Raw genomic sequence first — 25,975 nt, forward strand, 5'->3', positions numbered from 1 at the left:
GGACTCCAGGGAGGTGTTTGCGATGTCTGTGAAGACAGGAGTCAGCTCACTGGCACGATGTTTCAGGGTGGGGGGGGGAAACATTGTCTGGCCCCGCAGCTTTACGGGGGTTCAGCTTCATGAACTGTCAGTGCACATCTTGCTCCTGTATGCAGAGGACAGTGGGGGAGGGGGGAGAGTCTATGGAGGCATTTGCTTTAAGATGACAGTAGGAAGCGACGGAATCACAGGTTGGCTGGATTTAGTTCGGGCTTCCTGGGAGAGAAAGATGAAAACACACAATTTTCCTTTCATTCTTGTGACAAACACGCCCCATTTGGTTTCCGCCCCCATTTGATTTCCGCCCCTTTTGATTTCCGCTGTGTCATAAATCACTGCAAACTCTTTGCAAACGCAGCTCAGTTTAACTTTGTCCAGATAAGAAGGAATCGTTTCCTCCTCTTGGCTTTCATTGCGCGGACGGGCGATGACATTGTTGCACGGTGGTGATTCCTGATAACAAGGCCACGAGTTCAGCCCCATGAGGTGCACATGCATTCTCGTGCGCGGTGAATTCTATTATCATTTTCAGTATCCTCATTTCAACCCCGTGGAGCAGGGGGGGGGGGAGGGGGGCACGTGCTTCAGCAGCCACACAGAAGTGCATGAACAAGGACAGAACAAGAATTTAAACTCTGAACTGCTTTATTTAACATCTGAAGTCGAAACGTGTTGATTAAAAACCAAAATGGAATTAGAGTTTTAAAATACTTGATGGCCCAATGTCGCCGTTAATATCTCAGTCGATCTGTTCGTCTCGTTTCACTCTGGTTCTCGTGCTGGCTCTGATTTGTATACATATAAGGTATTTAAGTTCATTGTTGTAGCTGTAAATCATTGCCAGCAACAGTTCCACTAAAATAATAACTAAATAAAAAACATAGGATCTATTAGGATCTACAGCTATAGAATCCCCAGTGGCCTAATGGATGAAGCAGGGGTTGTGGGTTCAAGGCCCACCTTGGGGGCTTCATAGCAGAGTGGTGCAGCGGAAGCCTGCTGGGCCCACAACACAGACGTCGATGGATCGAAACCATCGGTGGTGTCGTGGTTATGCACCGGGTTCGACTCCTGTCTGTGCGGAGTTGGTATGTTCTCCCCGTGTCGACGTGGGTTCTCTCCGGTTCCCTCCCACCTCCAAAAACATGCAATTTAGGTTAATTGATTAAATCAAATAGTCCATTGTGTATGCCTGCTCTGGGTCAAGGCCAGAAAAATGTCCTATCCAACGTAGAACGATGAGCATTGCTCTCCTGTATCTACCCACACATCATCCTTAGACTGGAGCCACACTGACTGTGTGTGTGCGTGTGTGTGTGTGTGTGTGCAGCAGTGGGAGGACTGGTTTTATTGTAAAGGCTCGTTTTCTGTAGGTAAAACTCAAAAACATGCCAGAGAACTGCAGCTTGTAAACGTCCTCTCAATGAGGAGAAATGAAACGGATGAGGAAGAAGAGAAGCAGCAAAGTCTCCTCTCCAGCAATGTTCCCTCTAGTTTTCCATGTGTTTGAGCAAACACACAAACTCCCTGAGCAGACCCTCGGACAAAAGTGACGTCTGGGCTCAGTGCCTGGACGTCAAAAACAGACGACTCCGCCTTCATCCTCTGGAAAACGTGCGTCGCTCGAACAAGAAAACATCTGCCCCAGTCTCACCGTTTCTTCTTCTGTTTGCTCCGTCTTTAACACTCGGTCTACCAGAATTCTGCAACTACTAGAATGACCATAGCGGTCATTTTGACTGCTCGGACATTATAATTTGGATTATTGTTAAAATGATCTCAGAAAAAACAGGTGGAATAGGTAAAAAAAACATGAGGCTACTAAATGAAAACTATAATGATCGAGTGTTTTATTTATTTCATTGACGCAACATAACGTCTCTGCAACGACGCACGGCAACTCCAACTGCAACAATTATCTCTGTGAGAAACAAAACAAATGTATCCTGCTTTCAGAACAGGTTGGTGCCGTCATTCGACCTTAACAATGATAATTATTAACTGTTATGAACTTTACAAAATGCTGTGAGGGGGCGGGGCCAGAAGCTGAAGACACTCTGCTGTTGCGATGCCAATTTGCTTTGCTGATGGCTCACAATCACTCACAGTGAACTCCTGCCCCCCCCCCCAGCCTGTGCAGCTCCCACGCACCACCTTGTGACATTTGACACAAGTGTCCTTTTTTCTTACAATGCATCCTGCTTTCAAAAGAGGTTTGTGTCATCATTTGACCTTAACAATGATAATTATTAACTATTTTGAACTTTACAAAATGCTGTGCAATCCCGCACGTTGCGGGACGACTGGTCACCGTCCATCAGAGTCTTCCTCACCAAGGCTCTGAAGCAAAGCCTCCATAACTTTTGTTTTGTTTCTACTTGTCATTTTCGTCTTTTTTGGGTTAAGAGTGAAGCTATAACTCGGTTTTAGCTTCACAGAGCCTAAAAAACAAAGAGACAATAGAGCAGGAGAAAGAGCAGGACAATGTAGCGATAGAGTGACACATGAGGCCCTGAAAAACGGTGTGTATGGTCATTCAGGTAGTACTAAAACAATGTTATAATAATATATACACACATTTAGGAAAAGTCAGGTTCCCATTGGTACATAGTTTTTTTTTTTAAACAAAGTTAAAAAAAACAAATTTTGAAAGCAGTCAAAATGGCTGCCTTGGTAGTTCTAGTGTTAAAGAGTCGCATCTCCTTTTCACTCCGGCGTGCTGAGATGACGTCACCGCCCGTTCGCCTTGTCATTATTAAAGGGTCGGCATCAGCAGCACGTCGCATCATAAGCGCGTCTTCCCTCCACATCGGCCACGCCGCTTTGTTCGCTCAAACACCTGTGGCGGCCGCGCATGAGGACGCCCGTCCATGACGTTGATTAGCTGCGTTAAAATGCACTCGACTCTCATCGTTGGCTGCAGCAACCGGTCACTCACTGGCTCACATTGAAAAGTAGCACAGGATGAATTTTTACGTGTTCCGTTTTTATTTTCAATTCAGGTTGGATTTTGTTTTTGTGCGCTGCGGATTTTTCGCTGATTGCTCTCCAGGAAGTCCGATCGATCAGTTTTCACCAATGTTTTTCTCGTTGTTTTCTGGATGGCACCAAAAACAAGTCAGCAGGTTTCCGGTACATTTGGTGGCAGAATTGAACAAGAGCTCTCCCAGATCTTTTTCTAAAAGCTTTCGATATCATTGCAAAAAAGATTTTTCAATATTTCTTCTTCTTTTCTTTTTTTTTTTTCCTATAACTTGTCTGCATTCGTGCTCCACAGTGACAACGTACATAACGTCAGTCACTGTTACAGTTCTATGCTTTTTTATTCTTATAGTGATTGTGACCGTCACCTGCCCTCTTGGCAGACTAGCCTATTCATATTTTATTAGTTTTATTACCTGCTTACCGCCGTAGAGGGCTGTGCACACTGCAGTGAACATACAACATGGACAAACAAAAAGTGACAAATACACAGTGTTCTGAGGAGAAAGTGCAATGGATTTATTTGTGCTCCTTGATTCTATCCCTTTCATCCAACCGTCACCAAGAGTTGTCCCAGAACACCAGGTTCACATCAGCCTCTAGAGAAAAGTCTGGATCACCAAGTTCTCAGGAGATCTGAGTAAAAAGAGAGAGCGCATAGTGAGAGCCACAAACACTGACCCAGCAACCTCCACTGACTCAGAGATCAGAGATCTTCTTCAGTCACCTAAACTCAGGACTTTGTGTCCAGGTGGCGTCGAAAAAGCAAAAGAAACAAAAAAGCAGTTACATTTTGATGCAGATCTGGAGACAGGACAGATCAGAAAACGTTTCATCGATCGTCGATGATGTGAGATGTGGCGTTGATGCCGTTGGTAACGCGCCATTTTACCTCAGCTTCTTAATGCTCTATTCAATGGTGAGGACAAGTCGTTTTTTTCCCCACATTTAAATAGTTGATGGTAGAGGCTACCGACAGATTGCACTTGCCCTCCTAGTCAAGAGTTCAAGCCGAAGCATCAGCCAGTCCTCCCAATAATCCCACGCACAAGAAATGTGTCATTATCGTTGCATAACGTTCTAATGTTTGACTAGTTCAATGAACTAGAAGTTGATGCCGCCCCTGTTCGTCAGCAGAACGTACAGATCCGTAGTATCCGGTTCCACACTGTGACCAGGATGGCAGGACGGCCCCGGCCCAGGCCTGTTCAAGCACGTCTGACCTCGCAAAGTCAACTTCCAGATTTCTGCGCAAAGGCCAGCTTTGATTGAGCACTTCCAATCGATTGCTTTAAGTTAAAACTATATTATATAGTTATAGTATAGTACTATATTATATACTATAACTATATAATATAGTACTATACTATACTTTAACCTTTGCATGAACATCCTGCACTAGAAACAATCCGACTATTTACGTCTTTTTACGTCCTGCGTTTGTGCCAGACAGGAAGAAGGACCGAAACATTTCAGATGATCGTTAGACTCTTGTGATTCATCCCGTGAGGATAATCAGAGACTGTGCAATTCCTATTAATGGTGGGGGGCACGTTTCTATAGTCGGAGATGGGTAGCCAGTCCATGGGAGCAGCTTTTATCTTCCTACATACATTTATATTTGTGTATTACCGGTACTTCTTTTGTCGGGGATTGGCCGTCTGCTTATTATTATAACACACCTTTATGTAATTATCCTTTATTCCTGTCCGTTCCTATTTTATGAATTCATTTATCATACTTTATTTTTAGTTTTACATTAAAATGAGATTATGGCGCATGGTGAACTGTTGGCTGCCTGTTGGGACTAGCAGGAAGTCTCTTTGCTGCCTGTTTATTCTGCACCGACTCGGCAGGATTCAGATTTCAGTTACATTTTTGCACAAACATACATGTCCCAGAGAATGGATCAGAATTCAACGTTGATCCTTTTTGCTGCAGCCTTTGTCTTCCTCTGCGTCTGTTGGTTCGTTATTCAGGATGACTAAGAAAAGACAGACTTTTATTTACTCAGTGGGTTAGGGTTAAGGTCAAAATGTTCACCCGACCTCCCCTTTAAGGCTGACCTGCAGCGCGTCCCTTTTCCCTCCGACAACGTGGCCGTGCTGGATGTAAACACAGCGCCCCCCCCGCGCCCCCCCCCCCCCCCCCCAGTAAACGGACACGATCACCATCAAACACCTTTTTATCCAACCGGCCTGCACCAAAGGGAAACCCTTTTGATTTAACCCACCCAACGCGTCGAGCATCGCCAGTAGGGGGGCGGCTGATGAAGAATGCGGACCCCCCCCCCCCCCCCCCCGGCGGAACGCCTCAGGAGTTGCCATCATCACATGGCAGATGGAAATTTCCACTCGGACTCGTCGCTCGTTAAATGGGGAGGGTCTCCGAAGCCTGTCCTCAGTCGTGCGTCTGAAGCAGCCGAAACGTTGCCGGTAAGAGTCCAGCGCGTATCCATCTGTTGCTGTTGTTGTTGTTGTTGTTGTTGTTGTTGTTGTCGTTGTTGTTTAATCCATCCTGTATGTGATTTAAGCCGGTTTAACTATCATGTACTTTAATAACGATGTGAATATTCCATTTGTTCCAGCGTTATTATAAACTACTGCGCTCACCTGTGCGCGCGTTGCTGCTCCTTAAACGCGGTTTCCATTGATTGTTTTTAGATGCACTCTTGAACTTTGCGTGTTTGTTGCGGCGCGGCGCGGCGCGGACGTGGAGCGCTTCCTGCGGGGAGTTGCCGAACACGCGTCTTTATTCATACGAGACTGCCAGGCTTTAGTTTGAGGCTCAACGCGGACTTCACCTCCCAACCCCGTGTTTCATCGTGGCTGTGTGTTTTGCGCGTTGCGCGTCCGCCGTGCCGTCTCTCCGCGTTGACTCGGAGCGAACACAAAGGCGACTCTAACTTCTCTTCCAGATTGCATCATTCTGCCTCCTCCCATCTCACAAAGCACAGAAGTAAACGAACCCACAAAGTTCTGCTGCGCTATTTTGATTCCGGAGAGGAGAAATGCGTCTCAAGGGGTTTCCTGGCTTTATCTGCCCAGACCGGAGGCTGAGCCGGCTCGGCTTTAATGATGTACAAGTTTACTCAAATAAGTTTAACGTGAGTTAATTTAACACAAATGAACTCCTCAGGTCATCGCGGCTGCTGCTTGGTCTACTCAGAGATACGCACGGATTAGGGTGAATGCTGAATGTGTGAATGCGTGAATAACAACCTCTGAGTCTGGTCTGAGAGGAGGCCTCACAAGCGCTTCCCGTTTCTTCTCAACGCAAATGAGGTGTTTTTAAATAGCGTTGGTTTAAAGCAGCTCAACCCCGATTGGTTTGTTCATTTGAACCTGAACATCCGGGTGAAGCCACACTGAACACGGAGACGATACCTGCACATTATCAGGTGTCACACCATAATAACTTGGTGCCATGACTCTACGTTTAACAGCTGTTTGCTGCTGAGTGAAGCGTTTAAATAGCAGAACACAAACAGCAGATTCAGCCACGATTCTGGACATATTCAGGCGGTGACTTCAGCGTCTTTCATTCCTCTCTCGACCGCTAAAAATACCCAGCTGCCAAAAAGTAACAGTGTACCCCCCCCCCCCCCCCCCCTTCTCGTAATAAGAGAAGGATGTCATTGAGAATGTATAACCTGCTTAATAATAATTAATCATAATTGTAAAATGAATAATTACAATGATAAAAAATAATGATAACCAAGTGGTAACTTGAATTTGAAATCTGAAAGATGCGTGAGCAGTCGTTCCTGTGCGTCGGCGCTTTGTTTGAGAGGAGTCATTGATCCTCAGAGAGATTCCCTTTTCTTTTCCTGGCGCTCCACGTGGTGAAGGGATGTTTGCCGACACAAAACTTGTTTTAATCCCATGATTCCTGCTGACAAGAAAGTGAACAATTACTGGCTGGTATATTTAGACGACCGTTTCTACAGCTCTGAATGCACTGTTCAAATGTTAAAACAATGATGTGAGCAAGCGTTCAGATTTAAATTGCCATCTAAAGACGCCAATGGATTTTATAAGGACCGTTCGGTTGGGGTCTTTGTCACTCTTCTTCAAATGAACACCGTTTCACCACAACTGAAAACGAGTTCTTGACCCACATGATCTCATACGAGTGGCGCTTTGTTAGGACAAGTCAGAAATCAGGTGTTAAATAAGAAGCCTCACAACTTCTGACCTTTCTGTTTGGAGTGCTGGAACAGCCTTGATGCAATGTTCCGTTCAGAGTCTGTTTACGTTGGCCCGTTTTCAACATGGAAAAGTTTTCAGCTTTCAGCATGGAAAAATCCAGGAAACTGGAAAATAGGAAGACTATTCTCAAGACGTTGTGTCCTGCTGAACGGGTAATCCCTCACCGTGATGGTCGAGGAAATCTCCGTACCAATGACTTAACAAAGACCTTCAAAGAGCGAGGTCAAAAACCTCAGCGTGAACATTTTTTTTTTTTGTAGAAAGCAAGTCACCAGCATCATCATTATTACAACACATGCATGCAGATCAATACTCACTGATAAGATGCGCTGGGCGAGGGGCCCGCAGGAGCTGATCCACCAACAAGGGCACTCCTAGTTAACGCAAATAGGGCGTTGACTTTGGACAAGTATTGCGTGTGTGAGACGACGTTAGCAGCATGTTTGTGCGTGTTTTTGGGATGAATTGAAGCTCTCCATGCGCAGCTCAAATATATTTCTAGATGATTGAGTGGCAGGTCAACGTTTTACATGCTCTGACTTGATTTAAAAAAGTAACTATTAGCTAATAGTTACACTGGATTTATATTTCTAGAAATTCATCACATTTTGTTGTGAAAATTGCTTCTTGATTTGCAGGAATCAGTTGATGATAGTGGGCCACGTTGTTGGCTTGTAGCCCACATAGAGTAAAGGAAAGCCAGCAGAGCTTGGCCTCAACATGCCAGGGGCAATAAACTGGAAGCAAGGAACCCGGATCATCGCTCTCGATTCAGCGTGACTGTCTTTTATGACCATAAGTAGTAGTTTGCAAATCCAGTACACAAAATGCAGAAACCGTTTGCAGACCTGTTCCTGTGTGGCGTCGCTAGGATTGCCAGGCCACAAACCAATCGCACGACAACAGGCTCACGCAGCAAACTCTGCAAAGACTATCACGTGAATGGCGACTTAATTTCGACCACTCCTCCCGTTGGAGAGATTTAGTTTAGTTGGCATTATTACTCAGAAATGTAGAAGATGGAATGTTAGGAAACCCATATGCTATTTTTCGGGGTTACATTTCTGCATCTACATTTAGCTTAGCAATAAGACTTAGCTAGCCTTGCTTTGATTAAAGGTGAAGAAACATTCTTATCAACAACATACAATGCAGTATTGACCTCTGTCTCCAAAAGCCACAACCCCCAGCCACACCTGGATGCATCTCCCCCACTCCCGTCACGTGAGGGTGGGGGGAGGGGGGCAACAACCCTTCACCTTATGGATGCTAATGACTCCGTCGTGAAACCTGACTAACAAATCAGGACTGAAACCTGATTTGTTAGTCAGGTTTCACGACTGCCGGGAGCTTTAGCATTCATTACGGAAATGCTAAAGCTCCGAGGGAGCCTGATTGCCTTGGTGGTTTCAGTCCCTTCTTTGTTTTCTGCTCCAACAAGAGTATCTAAACTCTCGACCAGTCTTTCAGAAGTGAAGAAGCCTCTTGGACGAGAGGTGGAACGTCTTCAATCAAACTGGAACAGGTCCAATTGATCCTTCTTTTTTGCTCCTCATGATTTGCCGTGTGAACCAAGTAAACCATCGTAGGTTTACACCCGGACACTGACTCAGTTGCATTAAATGCAGTGAACTTGTAATAGAAGTGCACCCCCCCCCCCCCCCCCCCCCAGCGGGGGCTTGTGAAATTCCTGAGGAGGCCACCTTACTTCCAAAGAGTTCTTAAGATTCATAATATAGTGTTATAAATACGTGCTTTTTTTAACCTTTCATTATGTCTCACCTTTGTTGCATCACACAAGAACAAGCTGCCTTTTCTGTCTGATGTACGCCGTCGGATCTGACTTGTCATTTGCCCTTCTTGCAGACTGCGTGTGGCATTTTCAGCCAATCACGCGAGGCTGAGAGGCGCTGGCTTAATTTAGCACCCTTCAGATTCCAGCTCAAAATGATCCCTGACAGCGATGCTGCACAGCAGTGAAACCAGGCGGGTGGAGTGTGTCTGTGGGGTGCTGTAGGGTATAGTCCGTGGTGTCACATGACAGATGTTTTGGTCTGAAGATTGGAGGTTATTAACCCCTTGAACATGAAAGAACCCGTCCCCGTGGCGTTGCTGCCTGACGTCATGCATGCACGTCAGCGTCTGTTGTCGTTGAGAACGTTTTCAGGTACAGCGTGTTCATGATTGTCTGCAGTTAAAGCGCGTGACTGTGGAACTCATGGCAAACAAGCGGCAGAACACTAGGTGCGTTTCCATGGACACATGTAATCAGATTAAAATCCCGATCGGAATAAAAATGCTTCATGTACACACCCAAATCGGAATAGTCTGACCCAATCAAGCTCGATCCGATCACAATTCTATCCCGATCGAGAGGGGTGGTTTACACCGATTTGTGATCCGATCAGGGCGCATGAAAACACTTATTCCGAAGTATCGGTACAAGCCGTCCTTACTGCGCATGTCTGTGACGTCAGCGACACGCGCTGCTGAAGCTAGCTGAAGCAAAGCGAGCGAAAGACACGGCGAACGGGAGGTATAATTGATCGGTGTCTGCGACAAACACGTTGCTGGGTGTCCTACGATGCTTTAACATCGACACTATCAAAAATAAAAGTGCGGTCTGGAGGAGACAGCGAAGCTCCATTTGGAAGAGCGATCATTTGTTTACAACGGAACTCGCTACGGCTTCTTCTTCTACTATTTCCGGTGTATTTGGTAAAATTGCGCATGTCAAAATAATGTACTCTGATCGAAAGTGTGATGCAGGAACACGCAAATCCTAATCGGATCAATATTATGAGGGTCCGTGAACACAGTGCATCCGATCACAATTTTACTCTGAAACTATGGGCACCTTCACGCTGTCGTTTGGATATTTACATGGGTCCGGCTGCCTGGAGCCACTTGGAGTCGATTAGATCAAATTATTCTGCCAAAAAAAATCAAGCCGTTTTACCTTTTGGTTGCAAATTGGGGAACATTTTTACTCGACATACGCTACAGATTCTAGACTGCACCCTGTACAGAACTGAAGCTGAGCTGTTTGCCCCCCCCCCCCGCCACCCCGCCACCCCGCCAGCAGAGATACGATGTCATCTTTGACTTGATCATGACCTTGGGTGCAACGACATCACCTGAACTGTCCTCTGATTGGTCTCCAATGACACAGCCTACTCAGAAACCGCTAATAGTTGCCTGCGATGCTTTCGGGCATCTGCGTGTGTGTTTGTGCGTGTGTGTGTGTATTTCGGGTGAGAGGAGTTGGTGTGCTTGTGCAAACAATTTTTCAATGTACAAATGAGGCAGTACCGAGAAGAGTCAGTCGTTTAAACTAGCATGGGACGTTTCTGTTTTTCCTTGCGTGCACATGACCCACGTGGGGACATGCTGTACGTGTCATCGGTAGCGTAGATCATTCGCTCATTCAATTTAGTGTAAATGCTCAGTTTAGATGAAGGCTGCGGCTACGTAGCTCGTGCTAATATTTAGGTTTATAATACACCCAGTGTGAGATCGAGTTGTCTGCTCTCCGTAGTGTGAACGAGGGCCGTGATCATGTGTGTGTGAGCACGTGAACGCATGTTGAAGGGTTCCTGGGATAGGGTTAGGGTGTTTGGTCCTTAGTGTGCCCGTGGCACTTTAACGCTCCTGTTCATTTTCCTCTCACTCAGATTTAACATTTTCAAATGAAAGGGTTTTGTGTCATTGTGTGTGTGTTTCTGAGAGAGAGAGAGAGAGAGAGAGAGTGAGCGTGTATGTCTCGGAAGAGTGCTCAAAGGAGGAAGGGCCTGACTGAAGCCGCTCTTTCCTCATTGGTCATCAGAGGCCCGCCCCCTCCTTTCTAATAGCATATTTTCTCACCTGAGTGGGGAAAGCGCTGCAGCGCCTCGCACATCAGCTTGTCTTCCAGCTCCGGCAACACGTTTGCCCAAAAAGAGAATAAAGGAACGTTTGGTAAACGGCGCTGTGATTAAGTAAGTATGACTGCCTGCCTTTGCCGTTTGATTTCTGAAGCACGAGCAAAACCTGCAGCGGTGTTTCAGTGGAGGGGAAGCTCAACTGGTGGCTGATGCAAGAGTTTGAGTGGGCTCAGGACGCACGCCGCTTCAGGGAAGGGTCTACGCCTCCCTCCCGACAATCCGGTTGTTACTTTCAAACTGACCACAATTATACGAAGCTAAAAAAGATGGATGGAATAGTCTCCATAAAATCTAGTGGTTTGTTTGTTCTTCATCATGAGGCGTTCAAACGGTCTTCATCGGCGCTCCAAGCAAGAAGCAGAGGCGTGGCCCTCAATGTTTATTTGTTGTTCTCGCTCCTGTTGTTTTCCGTGTGTCCTTCTCATCACCTCAGAGGTCAGGTGAAGCAAACATGTTGACATTTCAGCCTTCTATTAATTGTCTTGTACTAATTCAGCCTCTATAGAAGCGTATCGATATTTACATCCTAGTTTTTGACACATTATCTTAGATCCAGATTTGTATTTCTCGTGTCCTTTTTTTTGGCATTTATTCGATGAATCTCATATTTTATATTCTTCAGTGAAACTGCGAACGGCAGGAAGAGTCGGGGCAGATGCCTTTGACTTGTTTGCACAACTCGCCATGCAGGTCACAACAAAGGATCGTTCCAACAGAGCATTCGAAAAACCGATAAGCTATGAAAGGATTTTGCACCACTGAAGCCCGTCCACACTTTAGACAGTCTTATTGTGCGATAATGGAGAAAGAGTTTAGTTGATTTGTGCAACCACAGCAAAGTTGCAGAACCCTGGTTGTGTCTCAGGCAGTCCACGCCAGGAGCTCTTTAGTGAGCACTCTGTGTGGGTTTCCGTTTTATCCAGTCACCGCGCTGCAGGCCGTTTTTCTACTCCCGCCGTGTGGAAATGAGGTTTCTCAGATTCAGTCTTAACAATCACATGAATTTTCCTGCGTTATGTTTATTGTAGGTGTGGAGCACACTGTTTAAACACAGCCGTGAGGGAAACCAGCTCACCGAGACACACTAGGACTCGCTTTCCAGAGGCGTGACAAGGAAACCGACACGCTAAAATATCTTTGAGATTTTTTAGGCTGATTATGGTTATTACCACATTATCAGCACCGTTGTTATTACAAGATGTGTCAATAATGAAAGCGTTTAAATTAATGTTTGGCCGTCATTTAGGGTCAAGTGGAGCGTTAAAAGCACCTCTGACCTTTGCTCTTGTTGCCGAATGGAAAACCTTCCGTGGCCGTATTTACTGTAAAAACTGTGTGACGCAAAAACCTTGTTGCTGAATCACTTCCACTTGTAGAAACTTTTGCTTAAGCAGCAACCATGGAGGGGGGGGGGGGGTAAATCAGATGATCTCCGTTCCAGCTTTCATCTTGGAAGTGCTTTAAAAGGCTGCAATGTTACCAAAAAATGTCAAAGTGATCCAGAGTCCAGGATCTTTTCTGGATCGTCACCAAAATGTAATCATTGGTTCCTGATAACATTCCCAACATTTCATCAAGATCCGTCCGATATCATGGCCGCCGCCTCGGCCTGATGGCAGCAGAGGCCTGGACTCGCTGCATTTTATCGATACAGAGAGATCAAAGGCACCCGAGTCAGACATTATAGATCTATTTTACCTAGTAATGAAGATATAGCCCAGCGCCTGTTGGGTTGGACCGGTTCTGAGGGCAGAGAGCCCATTTCACTCTGAGACGTCCGTCAGCGAGGCGGTTAAAGCTGGACCATGCGTCCCCAGGTCTGCGGCCCGGAGACGGGCCGTCCTCGGCGAGTTGAAAGCCTTCCTCGTCGCTACTTCATCCAGTGTCGCCTCCTTTTCTTCTAGCCAAGGTTGAGGAAGACTCGCACCTCCCGACCTCCGCCTCGTGAACGCTGTAATCCCTGCAGTCCTGAAAGCCGAGCGTCGCCCGTCGTCCTACTATGCCGGGGGCCGTAGATCGCATGGAGCTGAGCCGAGTCTGCACGGAGGCGGAAGACGACAGCACGGACAGCCTGAACGGCCGCTTCAACGAGTCCATGGACTCTGAGAAGGCCACCATCAACAGGTTAGCAGCCCTGTGGGTTTTTATATCCCTGCCAAGAATGAGCAGACGGCCGCAGTCCTGTGAAACCGCAGCTTTGTTACGGACACCTCGCCGTTTCTGGAACCCACTAAAGTATGTGAAGTCTTTTTTTAGGGTGTGGCCGGTGAGTTGGCGCGAGGATAGACATTCCCATTGACCTGGATGAATCTGTCTGCATCTTTAATTTGTGTAATCCAGACCGGCATTAACGGCTGCCGCTATTGGCTGTCAGGCGTCTTCTGTTGCGTTCGTGAACTGTGGTTTAACCATAAACTGGACTTTGGTAATCGTTTTCTCTTTTTTATTGTCCTACAGTCAATTTATTGATGATAATGACGGAGAAAGTCAAAAGTTTCTGATCAATGGACTGATGAAGAAGAAGAAATATGAGGAATACCACGAGGAATATGTACGTTTATTTATCTGTTCTGCAGATTTGAAAAGCATACAATATTCCCTCATGAAGTCTTATCGTAGTTTTTTTTTGTACTGCATTGCAGTACAGAATCCCTCTAATGTATTCAGAGGTGCAGACGATGCCCATCAAAATACTTCAAATCTGTTTGGCATCAGTTCCGACTGACCGTTTTCCCATGTCGTCTCTGAGCAGCATCCCGGACACACTTCCTTCGGGATGTCTGTCTTCAACTTGAGCAACGCCATCATGGGCAGCGGCATCCTGGGCCTGTCCTTCGCTATGGCGAACACCGGCATCGTTCTCTTTACGTAAGTTCCGCTGCGGCAGATCGAGGAACCTGACGGACAATCGAGCACGGAGGCCACAAAAAAAAACTTTCTACATTCTGCATTCCTTCGTTTTAAATTACGCTACGTCGACATTTCTCCTCATCTGTCGGCCTCGTCTCGTCATCCAATAAGTAGAGTTACAGAACAACGAGGGGCTTCAAGGTTTTAGAAATGCCATCTGCCGACAGATAATGTGAGTTAACCTCATATTATGGCGTCTAAATACGGGGGCTGGGCCCTAACCCTGACCCCCCCATCTCAAGAGACGTAGCTGCAGTGTTCCGCAACTACTTTCATTTCTTATTTCTAGGAGAATAGAAATAAAAACGTGCACCAGGCGGCGCTGCTGCCTCTTTCTCCGTGCCGCTCTGTCCAGACGTTCCGTCTCACGTCTCCCGGGTGTCTTGTTATCGCTCTCCTCACCGACCTTCGGCATGTCTGCGCTTTCTGTGCAGGCTCCTGCTGGCTGCTGTGGCGATCCTCTCCCTATATTCGGTGCATCTGCTCCTCGTGACGGCAAAAGAAGGAGGTTGGTGTTGAACTTGAGCTAGTAGATGGTGCCTTTTTAATAATTTGGGAATTTAAAGTTGTTATTGATTTGTTTTATTTCGGAAGTGTAACTTTTTACAAATTTAGTGACTCATTTCCATCTTTCTAAAATGAGGAAATGCACTTGATTTAGGGAATCGTGAGGAAAGGTCGCCCCAATTTAACAACATATCCGGAGCCGACTCCGACTATGTCAAAGGACGATCAAAAAAACAACAAGTAGCTAAAATACGTGTTTCGTAAAAACACTACGGAAAGTAATTTAAAATACAGAATGAACTTTCTTTTTTGTCTGGTCAGGATCCCTCATCTATGAAAAGCTGGGCGAGAGGGCGTTTGGCTGGCCAGGAAAGATGGCCGCATTCGGATCCATCATTCTGCAGAACGTCGGAGGTAGGCAGCTTTATTTGAAACAAATACAACAACAAAAACATACTTTAATATAGTATTTATATTTGCTGGACCTCTCCGGACACGTATTCCATCTATAAGTGAGACGTCTAGCCCCCCTCTGTCCCCCCCTCTGTCCCCCCAGCCATGTCCAGCTACCTCTTTATTGTGAAGTATGAGCTGCCGGAAGTGATCCGAGCTTTCTTGGCTTTAGAGGAAAACTCTGGGTGAGTGTGTGTTGATGTGTTTGGGTGTGTGCGGCTTTCACAGTGTCTGTCTCTGACCTTGTTTTAACCTCTCCGCAGGGAATGGTACCTGAACGGGAACTACCTGGTGGTGTTTGTGTCCATCGGCGTCATTCTGCCGTTGTCGCTCCTTAAAAATCTCGGTAAGGACTGGTTTTACTCCGGCGACAGCGACGTCCACGCGTCTGATGCCTCCAGTCTGTGACGGGAGCTCACAAAGTGGGTGTCGGGACCCCTCCAGGGGGTCATGAGACGCCATTTTAGATGATTGTGAAGAGTCGTGAGATGAGAAGTGTATAAGCTGAAAGCATGCAAATAACTAGAAAGCCAAAATAACTTTAAATCTCTATCTCTAAAATTCAATGCACAGTAGGCCAAAATGCGAAGCGAAAGATCTTGATAATATCCACAATCCGGATCCGATCCGGATGAAATTTGGCGGTAAGATAGAGGCCCCCGCCCTACACGACTGTGACAATTTCCATAAACATCGGTCAATAATCAACCGGGATATTGAGGGACAAATTTTGAAGCTCCATTGACTGCAATGTTAACAGAAGTTTCAAAGTGATCCAGAATCCAGGATCTCTTCTGGATCAACACCAACATTTAATCGTCTGTTCCTGGAAACATTCCCAACATTACCTGAAAATGTCATGAAGATCTGTCTGTAACCTTTTTGGGTTATGTTGCTAACAGACAGACAGACAGACAAACCTTGGCGGAGGTTGAAGTGTCTGACTTCCTGCAGGCGGACGCCAGTTTTATTTCGGTGTTGCACTTCCATACTGCAGCTGTCTGTAATCCACCAAACCAGGAGTAACGGAACACCGGTGGGGGGAGGGGGGGGGGGGGCACAGCCAGCGATGGCAGTTAGCGGCCTAAAGTCAGCTGCAGCGAACCAGATTATGGAATCAAGACAGTTGGACGTAAAGAACCAGATAGAAGCTGAAAGTTGTAACGTGACAATCGCAGGTACGGCGGGCTGAATGTAACCGTTCCATCCAGGGCTGTCATTCCAGCTGGAGTTCAGATCTGATCACACTTGTGTTCTATTTCTGAAGAGGGGTCACTGCTTTGAGCAGGATGTGACCCACTTCTGGAAATACACACCCTACCGAATAAGTTGATGAGAAATGGAGTGGAAAAGCACAGAGGCGAGCGTTGCATCATTGAACCCCTGACTCCTCCTCTTTAGGCTACCTGGGCTACACCAGCGGGTTTTCCCTTTCCTGCATGGTCTTCTTCCTGGGCGTGGTAAGTGCAGAAACATTACAACCAATCAAATCAAGTGTTTCAAGAAGAATCGGTAGCCTGCGCTTTGGGTAAACGGTGTTAAAATGTCCGGACGACTTCAGGCAACGCTAACGCGGCTTCCTATTCCCAATCAGATGATCTACAAGAAGACGCAGCTGCCCTGTCCTCTCCCTTTCTTCTACCAACACTCATCCAACCTCAGCACGAACGCCTCCGACGCTCTCGGGCCGCACTCGCAGCTCAACAGCTCGGCTCTGATGGACTTCTCCCGAGCCGACGTTTCCCCGGTGACCCGTGACGCCCGTCACCCCGCCGCCGTCCATGTCGGGCCTCACCCTGACGACGAGGCGATGTGCAAGCCCAAGTACTTTGTCTTCAACTCGCAGGTAAGACTTTGCGATGAATGCATGAATTGAAACTCAGGCGTCGACAGACTGCGTTTTAATAAGGCGGGTCTTGCAGCGCGGCCAGCACGCACCCGGGTCGTTTGATGTGGGCGGGGCTGGGCTAAGGTCCTGCAGAACGACGCCTCCTGCCCCGCCCGAGTACGGCCTTAAATGTTCTTCCGCTTTTGCCCCCCCCCCAGACTGCGTACACCATTCCCATCCTGGCCTTCGCCTTTGTCTGCCATCCTGAGGTCCTGCCCATCTACAGCGAGCTGAAAGAGTAAGCACGCCCCGCCACGCCCCGTCCCGCCCCGTCGAGCAGCGCCGCACGCGTCGTCCTGATCAGCATCACCAAACGCACCGAGGGGCGTGTCCTAAAAGCCGGTCTGGCTAGATTCAGATTTAATCACGGCACGTCTCTGGAGTGTCCTGACGATGTGATGCCGTTCCGTTTCTGCAGCCGCAGCCGCAGGAAGATGCAGAACGTCTCCAACCTGTCCATCCTCACGATGCTCATCATGTACATGATGTCCGCGCTGATTGGCTACCTCACCTTCTACGGTGAGACGCGCTGATAATCGGATAGTCCCGCGGTCCGGCCCCGCCTGGTCGGCGTCCCTCATTCACTCATCTGTGTCCGTCCCCAGACAACGTGGAGGCGGAGTTGCTCCACACCTTCACCAGAGTCTATAAGTTCGACACCATGTTGCTGCTGGTCCGTGTGGCGGTTCTCACCGCCGTCACCCTGACCGTCCCCATCGTGCTGTTCCCTGTGAGTAGAACCGCATGCGTCTTCCCTCTCCTTCGTTCCAGGCCCGTCGCCTCTGTCCTCTGACATTTGTTTTTAAGCCTCGATAAATGGACCTTGTTTCAAGCTCAGATATAATTTGATTCCAATCGGAGCCAAAGGAAATAAACCAGTTCTTTAGTCGCTCACAAACAGCCCGGGCTCGCTGGACGATGCCGCTGGCGCTCCTCTCCTCATCGTCACAGATCTGAAAACACTCAACTGCCCCGAGTGGGGCAATAGAGGGGCAGGGCGCAGGCAGAGGGATCCATTCTCGCCTGTCGATATTCAGCATTTTGTGTCGCTACCTTGGGAATATAAATCATATTTACTCGCCTCCCTTTGTTGTCAGCCTGTGTGGGGCGTCTCCTTCATCCATTACCCACCGCCCTCCTCTTCTCACTCCATATATGTTCACAGGCTAATTTTAGCTTGACCCTCATCTGACATGAGGAGTTTCTCACCTCGCACGTGCACGCACACAGTAGTTACTCATTTTAATGTCTGGTGTCATTGCAAGTACTTCAGGCATCCACTAGGGGGCAGCAAAGTAGCTATATAGTCACAAGAATGCACTGACAGGCAATGCAGTAAAGACCTTCACACCTATGCACACACACACACACACACACACACACGAGAGACACTTTTGTCTGTTGAGAGGACCCCCCCTCTCTCCGCAGTGGAAGTTTACAGCCTTTGAATGGACAGTGGAAAAAACCCCACCCTCACCATCAGACACAGACAGGTGGCGCTAATGAGACAGAAACTTCTACATCTCCAGGAATCTCCCCAGCGATGGGGAGAAATAGTCTAATGTCCTGTTCATGGTAACCAGCAGAGAATCCCATCCGGATGCATCTGGGAATACCGAGAGAGGAACTCACACCCATTCAGGAATGTCCTTTGAGTATCGCCGTTTTTATGCTGCTGTAGATGAAAAGAAATTCAAACCGACAGGGTTGTGTTTTCAGGTTTTTCAGGTTGCAAATCTTTGAATAATTAATTATTCTATGATTATTAGTCGTATAAGTTTGTGTCAAGAAGTCAGGAAAGCTGGAGAAACCATTTTTATCCGACTTTCATTTTATTATAAAATAAATGTATTAATAGCTAATTTCCTGTCTGTAAATATATATATATATATACATATGTATAATGTCAACCCATTTGGTTATTACAATTAGCTAGACCTACCTGCTAAAGCTCTTGGATGTTGAAATGACCTGAATTATAATGGACTCTGGGGTTTTCTGTTTTTAAAGCTTTTCAATTAGAACTTATCTAAAATGAGAGAAAATGGTTTTCTCATTATCTTTTAGAATCGTTTCGGTTTGTGCATGTGAGCAGAGTCTGGGGACGGTTTAATCAACGCGCTGTCCTGGCTGAACGGATGAAAGATTGATGAGCCCGGATGAAAAGGACGACTCGCCGCTTTGCCAAGTTTCCATTTGACATCTGAGAATCCCACCTTGAATACTTCTGACCTTAAGGAACGTTAGAGATTAACGTTAGCTTTGTCTGAGACCGCCGGCGGCTCCCGTGAGAGAGGAGCGAGTGTGTGTGTGTGTGTGTGTGCGTGTGCGTGTGCGTGCGTGTGTGTGTGTGTGTGCGTGTGTGTGTGTGTGTGTGGTCGCATGAAGGTAGATATTAGAGGCGCTGGATCACACAGGGCTTTGCCTGGATCCTGTATAATGAAAAGGCTTTATGTGCAGTCAGACGTGTCCCAGTTCTCAGGCAGCTGGAGGCGGAGTTAAGGGGGCGGGGGGAGGGGGGGGACGGACGGACGGACGAGCAGCAACTTCACTTCCTGAGGAATTGTGTGTAAAGCCGCTAATGTTAGCAGGCAGTCGGTTTACGCTACAGGTTTTGTTGGTTCCGTCCCGTTGGTCCAAAGGCAAGTTCGGCTGCTGACGTGAGCTCAGCGGCGCGGTCGTCCCCCCCCAGGGTGTACCCCGCCCAGAGGCGACTGACTGTTTATGTGTGCCGGCGTGGGGGAGACCAAGGAGTAAAATAATTACTCGTATCAGACGGGGAACCCCGGTGGACCCCGGTGGACCCTGGTGGACCCCGGTGGACCCCGGTGGACCCTGGTGGACCCTGGTGGACCCCGGTGGACCCCGGTGGACCCTGGTGGACCCTGGTGGACCCTGGTGGACTCCGATGGACCCTGTGGACCCCGGTGGTTGTTGGGTTTTGGCTTTGGTTGTGTATCATTCTGGCAGTGGGCAGAGCAGACGTCGTCCTCGTCCCTCCTGATGAGGGCGCTCTCGGTGGCGCAGGAAGCGGTTAATGATCGTTGTCCGTTCCATCGTGCCGCGTTTTACATCCCGTGCCCCCACCTGATCTGAGATGTGTAAAACATTTTGACAGTTGTTCGGCACATTCTTGCGTAAATCGATTCCAACCAATGAGAAGCCAGACCGCTGGAATGTTTCCACGGCGACAACAAAGGCGGGACACAAAAGTCAAGCGTGAAAGACAGCTTTGTGCACGCGCCTCCTCCGGCTGACGCAATCCGGCGGCTCCGCTACAGGAGACAATCTCCTGCCTTTCTGAATGGCCACCGTAAGCTCCGCCTCCTTGCTGCCTTTCACCACAGGGCCTCAAGCTTCCCGTTCCCTCACAAACACACACACACTACAGCTCTGCAGCCTCAGGCTGGACGGACGCCGTGCCCGATGGGCTGCTGACACTCTCGTCGTGTCTGTCCCCAGATCCGCTCCTCCATCACCACGCTGCTGTTCAGTGGGCGGGAGTTCAGCTGGGCTCGCCACATGCTGATCGCTGCAGCCATCCTGGCCTTCACCAACACGCTGGTCATCTTCATCCCCACCATAAGAGACATCTTCGGCTTCATCGGTGAGTCCCGCTAGGGTCAGTGGTAGGGGTCAGGGTTTTGCCCCCCCCCCCCCCCAATAAAAAAAAAATACTCTTGTATCCTTATTAACATACAAAGAAATATGAAAAAGAAAGAATTATAGATCAACTTACAACAAAGAATAACTTTATTACCATTTTTTTTAGTCTGCAACAGAAAATGAGGAAGCCAGGCCTTTTTCTTCTCCCACCGTAGATTGTTTGTTTACAACCGCTCTTCTTCTGCTAAAACTCCCTGCGCGCACTCTGACAATCAGGGCGCCACTGCCAACTCCTGGAGTGGATGTGCAATTACACGTTAATCTTGTAAGGCAAACAAAACATTTTCTCCGTGGTCACAGGTGCCCCCCCCCACCATTTGAGAACCACTGGGTTAGGGGTAGGGGTAGGGGTAGGGTATAGGGGTCAGGGTCAGTGGTAGGGGTTAGGGGTAGGGGTAGGGGTCAGTGGTAGGGGTCAGTGGCAGGGGTCAGGGTTAGGGTCAGGGTTAGGTTGGACGACTTTAACACAGATATCGTTTAACAAAACGGCAGCAAAGACGCCCAAACGTTAACGGATGAGTTTCGAACATATGATGGCGTCACAAGCAGCTAAGAAGAGGAATGAATCTTCAGAATTAATCTTCATCCTGCTCTTCACTTCAGGCTCATCTGCGGCCACGCTGCTCATCTTCGTCCTCCCGGCTGCTTTCTACCTCCGTCTGGTCAAATCGCTGCCAATGCGCTCCCCACAGAAGATCGGGGTGGGTGTGGACACACACACACACACACACACTGCAGACACGCACACACACACACGCGCGCTCTTCCTCGCTGTGAGTAACATCGGTGCTTCATCGCTCTCTTCAGGCGGCCATTTTTCTCATCGTGGGAATCGTCTTCATGATTGGCAGCTTGACTCTCATCGTCCTCGACTGGATCCACAACCCCGCAGGTTCCAGCGGGGCTCACTAAGCGCCCCCCCCCCGGCCCAAACCCTGCTCCGTTATTCAGTTGGCTTCACATCCTGGATCAGGGTTCGGCAGATCCTTTAAAGTTTGCCTTAAAACCACAATGGACTCCGGTTCACCCGCCAGACGGCGCCGCCCTTCAGATTGAGACGTCATCGTGGGTGACACAACACAGAACCCTCAGAGAGAACAGAACCCTCAGAGAGAACAGAACCCTCAGAGGAGAACAGAACCCTCAGAGGAGAACAGAACCCTCAGAGAGAACAGAACCCTCAGAGAGAACAGAACCCTCAGAGGAGAACAAAACCCTCAGAGGAGAACAGAACCCTCAGAGGAGAACAAAACCCTCAGAGAGAACAGAACAACCCTCAGAGAGAACAGAACCCTCAGAGAGAACAGAACAACCCTCAGAGAGAACAGAACCCTCAGAGGAGAACAAAACCCTCAGAGAGAACAGGCCTAATCAGATGTTCCACCATGGCCGCCTGAAAGCGGCGCCTTCGGGGTTCTTTCCGGTTCTTAAAAGGCAGAACAGATTCAGAACATGCTGTTCAGATGGAGCGACCCGAGACCTGCTGCCTGCAGGGCAGGAAAGACGATCCCTTCGTCCGCTGCACTCAAAGGGGACGTTTGTCCTCCATTAAAATCAGGAATCCTTTTCACCTGCTGCCGTCATCCTGCTGTGTACACGACGCAGTATTATCATCACAGAAGAATCCGAACCTGCAGCTGATCAATATAAGGAATGGTATCTACTAGAATACAAATGATCGTGTTTTAATGTCTTACTGCGCCTCAAACAGCTCTCCTTGCCGTGTAAGGTAAACTTAAGGGTTATACATCAGTGATGAGGCTCTACAGGGTTGGACTGCTCGATAAGAGTACTTTTATTATATAAGGCATGTAATTGGGAACACATGTCTAAGAAACCTCTGAAATGTGCAGATTGAGGAAAAAGATGTTCTTTTTCTGTGAAATTGTTTGAATCTGTTTAATTTGAAGATCCCGGTGAGTCGGATGAACACGCCTCACCGAAGAGGCTTCTATTTGGGTTCATGTGCTTTGTTGCCTTGCGTTGGAGGAGAAGATGATGCGCCCGTCATCTCTCTTTAGGTTCAGGGTTTTCCTCTCGATCCCGTGAGACACGGAGCTTCTAGTAAACTTCAGTGGTGCTGGAGAGGCTGAAACCGTCAAGCGACGCAAAGACAGGCCCCAGTTTCAAAGAACAAAACTGCAAACGTCGTTTCCTCACGATCCAATTCACCACGAAACTCTTCCTATTGCTTCAAACGTACGGAAGGCCTCGTCTGTGCCGTTGGCTAGATCACCATTCAGATTGTTAATCGATGCGCCGACCGTCAGATCATCCCGTTGTCGCTCAGATGACTAAAGGTCAACATTTGGGATGATTTGTTTTTAACGTGGCCTCGCCTGCCAGTGCCGTCGGTGGACGACGCCCGCCTCCTCGGGTGCGTGCCACCGACGCATCCAGCCAAAGCTGACACATAAATAGATCCTTTGTGGGTCTCTGTAGTACAACGGATATTTCAAATGAAATAGTGGCTTACGTGCATGTTTTGAGATTACAAACATGGTCCTTTTGGACAATGATGTATATGCTATGTAAATAATCTTTATTGTATGGTACACTGACGCTTGTCTGTGAGCAGGTCGTTGGGAGTCACACACACTATATATGAAACATGTATTAGACTTTAATTTGTATGGCAGAAGTTGTTTTCCTTTATTTGAAGATTGTATATTTGTAGAAAATCTGATGTCTGTGAGTCCATTTTCATGTTTCGATGGTTCAGCAGCGTAGATGTTGAATGTGTTGCCAATAAATCAGGGCTGCAAGTGAAGCATGAGCAAAGTATCAGCTGCATTTCAGCAGGATGCGTGTTAAAGCATGCAGCTGCTGCATTTCAGCTGCAAACAGCAGGATGCGTGTTAAAGCACGCAGATGCTGCATTTCAGCTGCAGCAGCAGGATGCGTGTTAAAGCATGCAGCTGCTGCATTTTAGCTGCACACAGCAGGATGCGTGTTAAAGCATGCAGCTGCTGCATTTCAGCTACACGCAGCAGGGCGCGTGTTAAAGCATGCATCTGCTGCATTTCAGCTGCAGCAGCAGGATGCGTGTTAAAGCATGCAGCTGCTGCATTTCAGCTGCACACAGCAGGATGCGTGTTAAAGCTGCTTGGGATGCGGCTGATCGCTGCTCTCTGCTAATGCTAACATGCCGCTGTGCCGGTCCGTTCTGGAGCTCTTCTAGCTCCTCCTACGTCGCTTTGCGTCGGCGCCTCTGCATTATGAATGCTGGACTGATTTCAGTATGGAGATCTGGCCGCCGCTCTTATTTAAATTCTAAATCCTCACTGGCACGTGTCGGTTTCTTTGCTTCATCGGGTTTTGTTCTTTTTCAACAGAATTCTCCAAACCACGCCTCTAGTATCTCAGGTATTTGGTCTCGGTTACTTTTTTTTCCATCTTACTTTTGGAGAATTTCAGATCTGCTGACTTTTGCGACCCCGAGCCAAACTGGAGAACGCCGTTGCGTTCTGCTAGCTTCCGTGTGGATTTGTAAAAACAAAAAAAGAGAAGTTCTCTGCAAATCTTCAGTGTTAAAATAGGATTTGTGCCAAAACAAAAAAAGCGCCTCTATTTTTGTATGTCCTTCAGCCATAGAGAAGTCTCTGCTTCCCGTGCATCGGGCTGAACGCTCAGATTTGTAATTAAACGGGTTGTTTTTGTATCCGTGATGCTGTTTCATTATGAGGAACAATAAAACGATGTGTAAGACACCGGCTCGTTTGGGTTTCTGGACTCCAGCAAGTTGCATCACCTTCAAAAGTGAAGGTCCAGAGAGACGCTCATTCTGCAAAGACCCAACAATCCTCCATGAGCAAGCGCCCGGCAATGATGGAGATGAAAGCCTGCCTTTAACAGACAGAAACCTCCAGCAAATCACTGACTTCCCCTCACCTGTGCTCCCCTCATCACCTGCAACACATCTCTCATCAGCCCGGACTCTGCATATACTCTACTCAGACCCCGCCCCTCCCAGGTTGTTAGCGATGATCCCTACCTTCCAGCACTTCAGACTGACCTCCCGTGTTTCGACCCTCCTGATTCCTGGATTCCGTCTCTTCGCCTGCCCCTTCGGATCTGTCTGCTGCTTTGGACTGACGACCCGGTAACGAAGAATAAAGCTCCGGTTTTGGATTCCCACTCTACTGCCGTGCGTTTGGGTTTTTTCCTGCCTTGGTCCGTGACAGAGAGAGATGTGGAAATAGTTTGGTAGAGAAAGCAAACGGGGAAGATGGATGAAAGGGAGAGAAAGATGGGGGGGGGGGGGGGGGGGGTGGAGTTAAGGACGGGGACACACGTTTAAAACCGCAACAACAGTAATCAATAGAAGGATTGCAGGGTCGTTGTCTATTTAAACCATAGTAACTACTACAATAATAAGGTAATAACAATAGTAATAATGATGGTGGTGCCATAAAGCATGTAGTTAGAATTACACAATACCTCATGCTGTGTGTGTGTGTGTGTGTGTGTGTGTGTGTGTGTGTGTGTGTGCGTGTGTGTGTGTGTGTGTGTGTGTGTGTGCATGTGTGTGTGCGTGCGTGTGTGTGTGTGTGTGTGCGTGTGTGTGTGAAGGAGGCCAGAGGGTGTGTACACCACGGACAAATCAGAATTCTGCGGCGTAAATGTTTCCCAACACCTGTGAGCTTGGACTTTGACGGCCTGCCGTCTGTCCACCGGCAGGCCGTCCGTCCACCGGCCTGCCGCGGACAGCGCGTCTGGCTTTAGCCAGTGTGGCGAGGTCACAAACATGCCTGCCTCAACGCTAACGTCATTCATTCCAGAACATGTCCTTCCATGATTACCATTTTGTTTTGTTTTGTTTTGTTTTTTTGAGCATCAAACATTAGGCATAAACTCAAAATGAACAAAAAATAAAATTAAATAAAGCAAAAAAACAAATAAACAAACACATTTTCAGAAATATTCATGTTTAGGATGCTCAAAAGGAGTAGGATGAAGTGGGAACTTATAAAATCGTACCCCCCTTCACCAACAGATCACCTGCCAACATCTCTTCTGTTATCCTATCACACCCCCCCCCCCCCCTTACCCCCGGTATGTTATCCCCTTTATCTTTTTATGAGGATTATCTGCGTTGATCTGCCCGCTGAATTCCAGGAATACAGTCGACTTGAATAACTGTCTTTGTGGGAAAACGCCTCGGCAGCTCCAAGCCGAGGAGATTTGCAGAGCGACTAGATGATGCTGGCGGGTTATGTCGTATTTACTGAACAACTCTTTAAGAGCGCTTGGGTTAGCCTGAGTTGATGGTTTGATGAAGACACTAATTAGCAAGTGGGCAGCTCTGAAGGGGAAGCTGCCAATAAGCATCCTAGATAAGCTACTTTTAAAAGCCTCCAACGCCGTTTCATGGCTCATGTTTGTTTGCAGGATTA

General features: G+C 47.8%; 2 protein-coding genes and 1 long non-coding RNA gene across 3 annotated transcripts in view; 2 read left to right on the forward strand and 1 right to left on the reverse strand.

Moving 5' to 3' along the window:
• LOC137910698 (uncharacterized) overlaps positions 1-25,975 on the forward strand; it is a 257,139-nt gene that overhangs the window by 117,704 nt on the left and 113,460 nt on the right. The gene's annotated exons all lie outside the window — the stretch shown is intronic.
• Positions 3,519-5,924, reverse strand: LOC137910708 (uncharacterized). Its single transcript, XR_011106075.1, has 3 exons — positions 5,634-5,924; positions 5,203-5,538; positions 3,519-3,657 (listed from the first exon to the last, which is right to left on the reverse strand). It is a non-coding gene; the product is annotated as an uncharacterized lncRNA (long non-coding RNA).
• Positions 5,432-24,287, forward strand: slc38a4 (solute carrier family 38 member 4). Its single transcript, XM_068755095.1, has 16 exons — positions 5,432-5,456; positions 13,060-13,279; positions 13,613-13,706; positions 13,908-14,023; positions 14,500-14,573; positions 14,894-14,986; positions 15,129-15,210; positions 15,289-15,371; positions 16,427-16,485; positions 16,620-16,871; positions 17,072-17,151; positions 17,332-17,432; positions 17,519-17,643; positions 20,376-20,520; positions 21,183-21,280; positions 21,387-24,287. The coding sequence occupies exons 2-16, from the start codon at positions 13,155-13,157 to the stop codon at positions 21,489-21,491; spliced, it is 1,632 nt and encodes a 543-aa protein (XP_068611196.1). The 5' UTR covers positions 5,432-5,456; positions 13,060-13,154; the 3' UTR covers positions 21,492-24,287.

Source organism: Brachionichthys hirsutus, chromosome 22 (genome assembly GCF_040956055.1).
Source record: "Brachionichthys hirsutus isolate HB-005 chromosome 22, CSIRO-AGI_Bhir_v1, whole genome shotgun sequence".
Classification (NCBI taxonomy): Eukaryota; Metazoa; Chordata; class Actinopteri; order Lophiiformes; family Brachionichthyidae; genus Brachionichthys; species Brachionichthys hirsutus.

What these genes read in the sequence shown, in the direction of transcription:
- slc38a4 (XM_068755095.1), top strand. Translation starts at nt 13,155, where the DNA reads ATGCCGGGGGCCGTAGATCGCATGGAGCTGAGCCGAGTCTGCACGGAG. An exon ending in TGGTCTTCTTCCTGGGCGTG is followed by an intron (nt 16,486 to 16,619) that starts GTAAGTGCAGAA and finishes ATTCCCAATCAG; the next exon opens with ATGATCTACAAGAAGACGCA. An exon ending in ATCTACAGCGAGCTGAAAGA is followed by an intron (nt 17,152 to 17,331) that starts GTAAGCACGCCC and finishes CCGTTTCTGCAG; the next exon opens with CCGCAGCCGCAGGAAGATGC.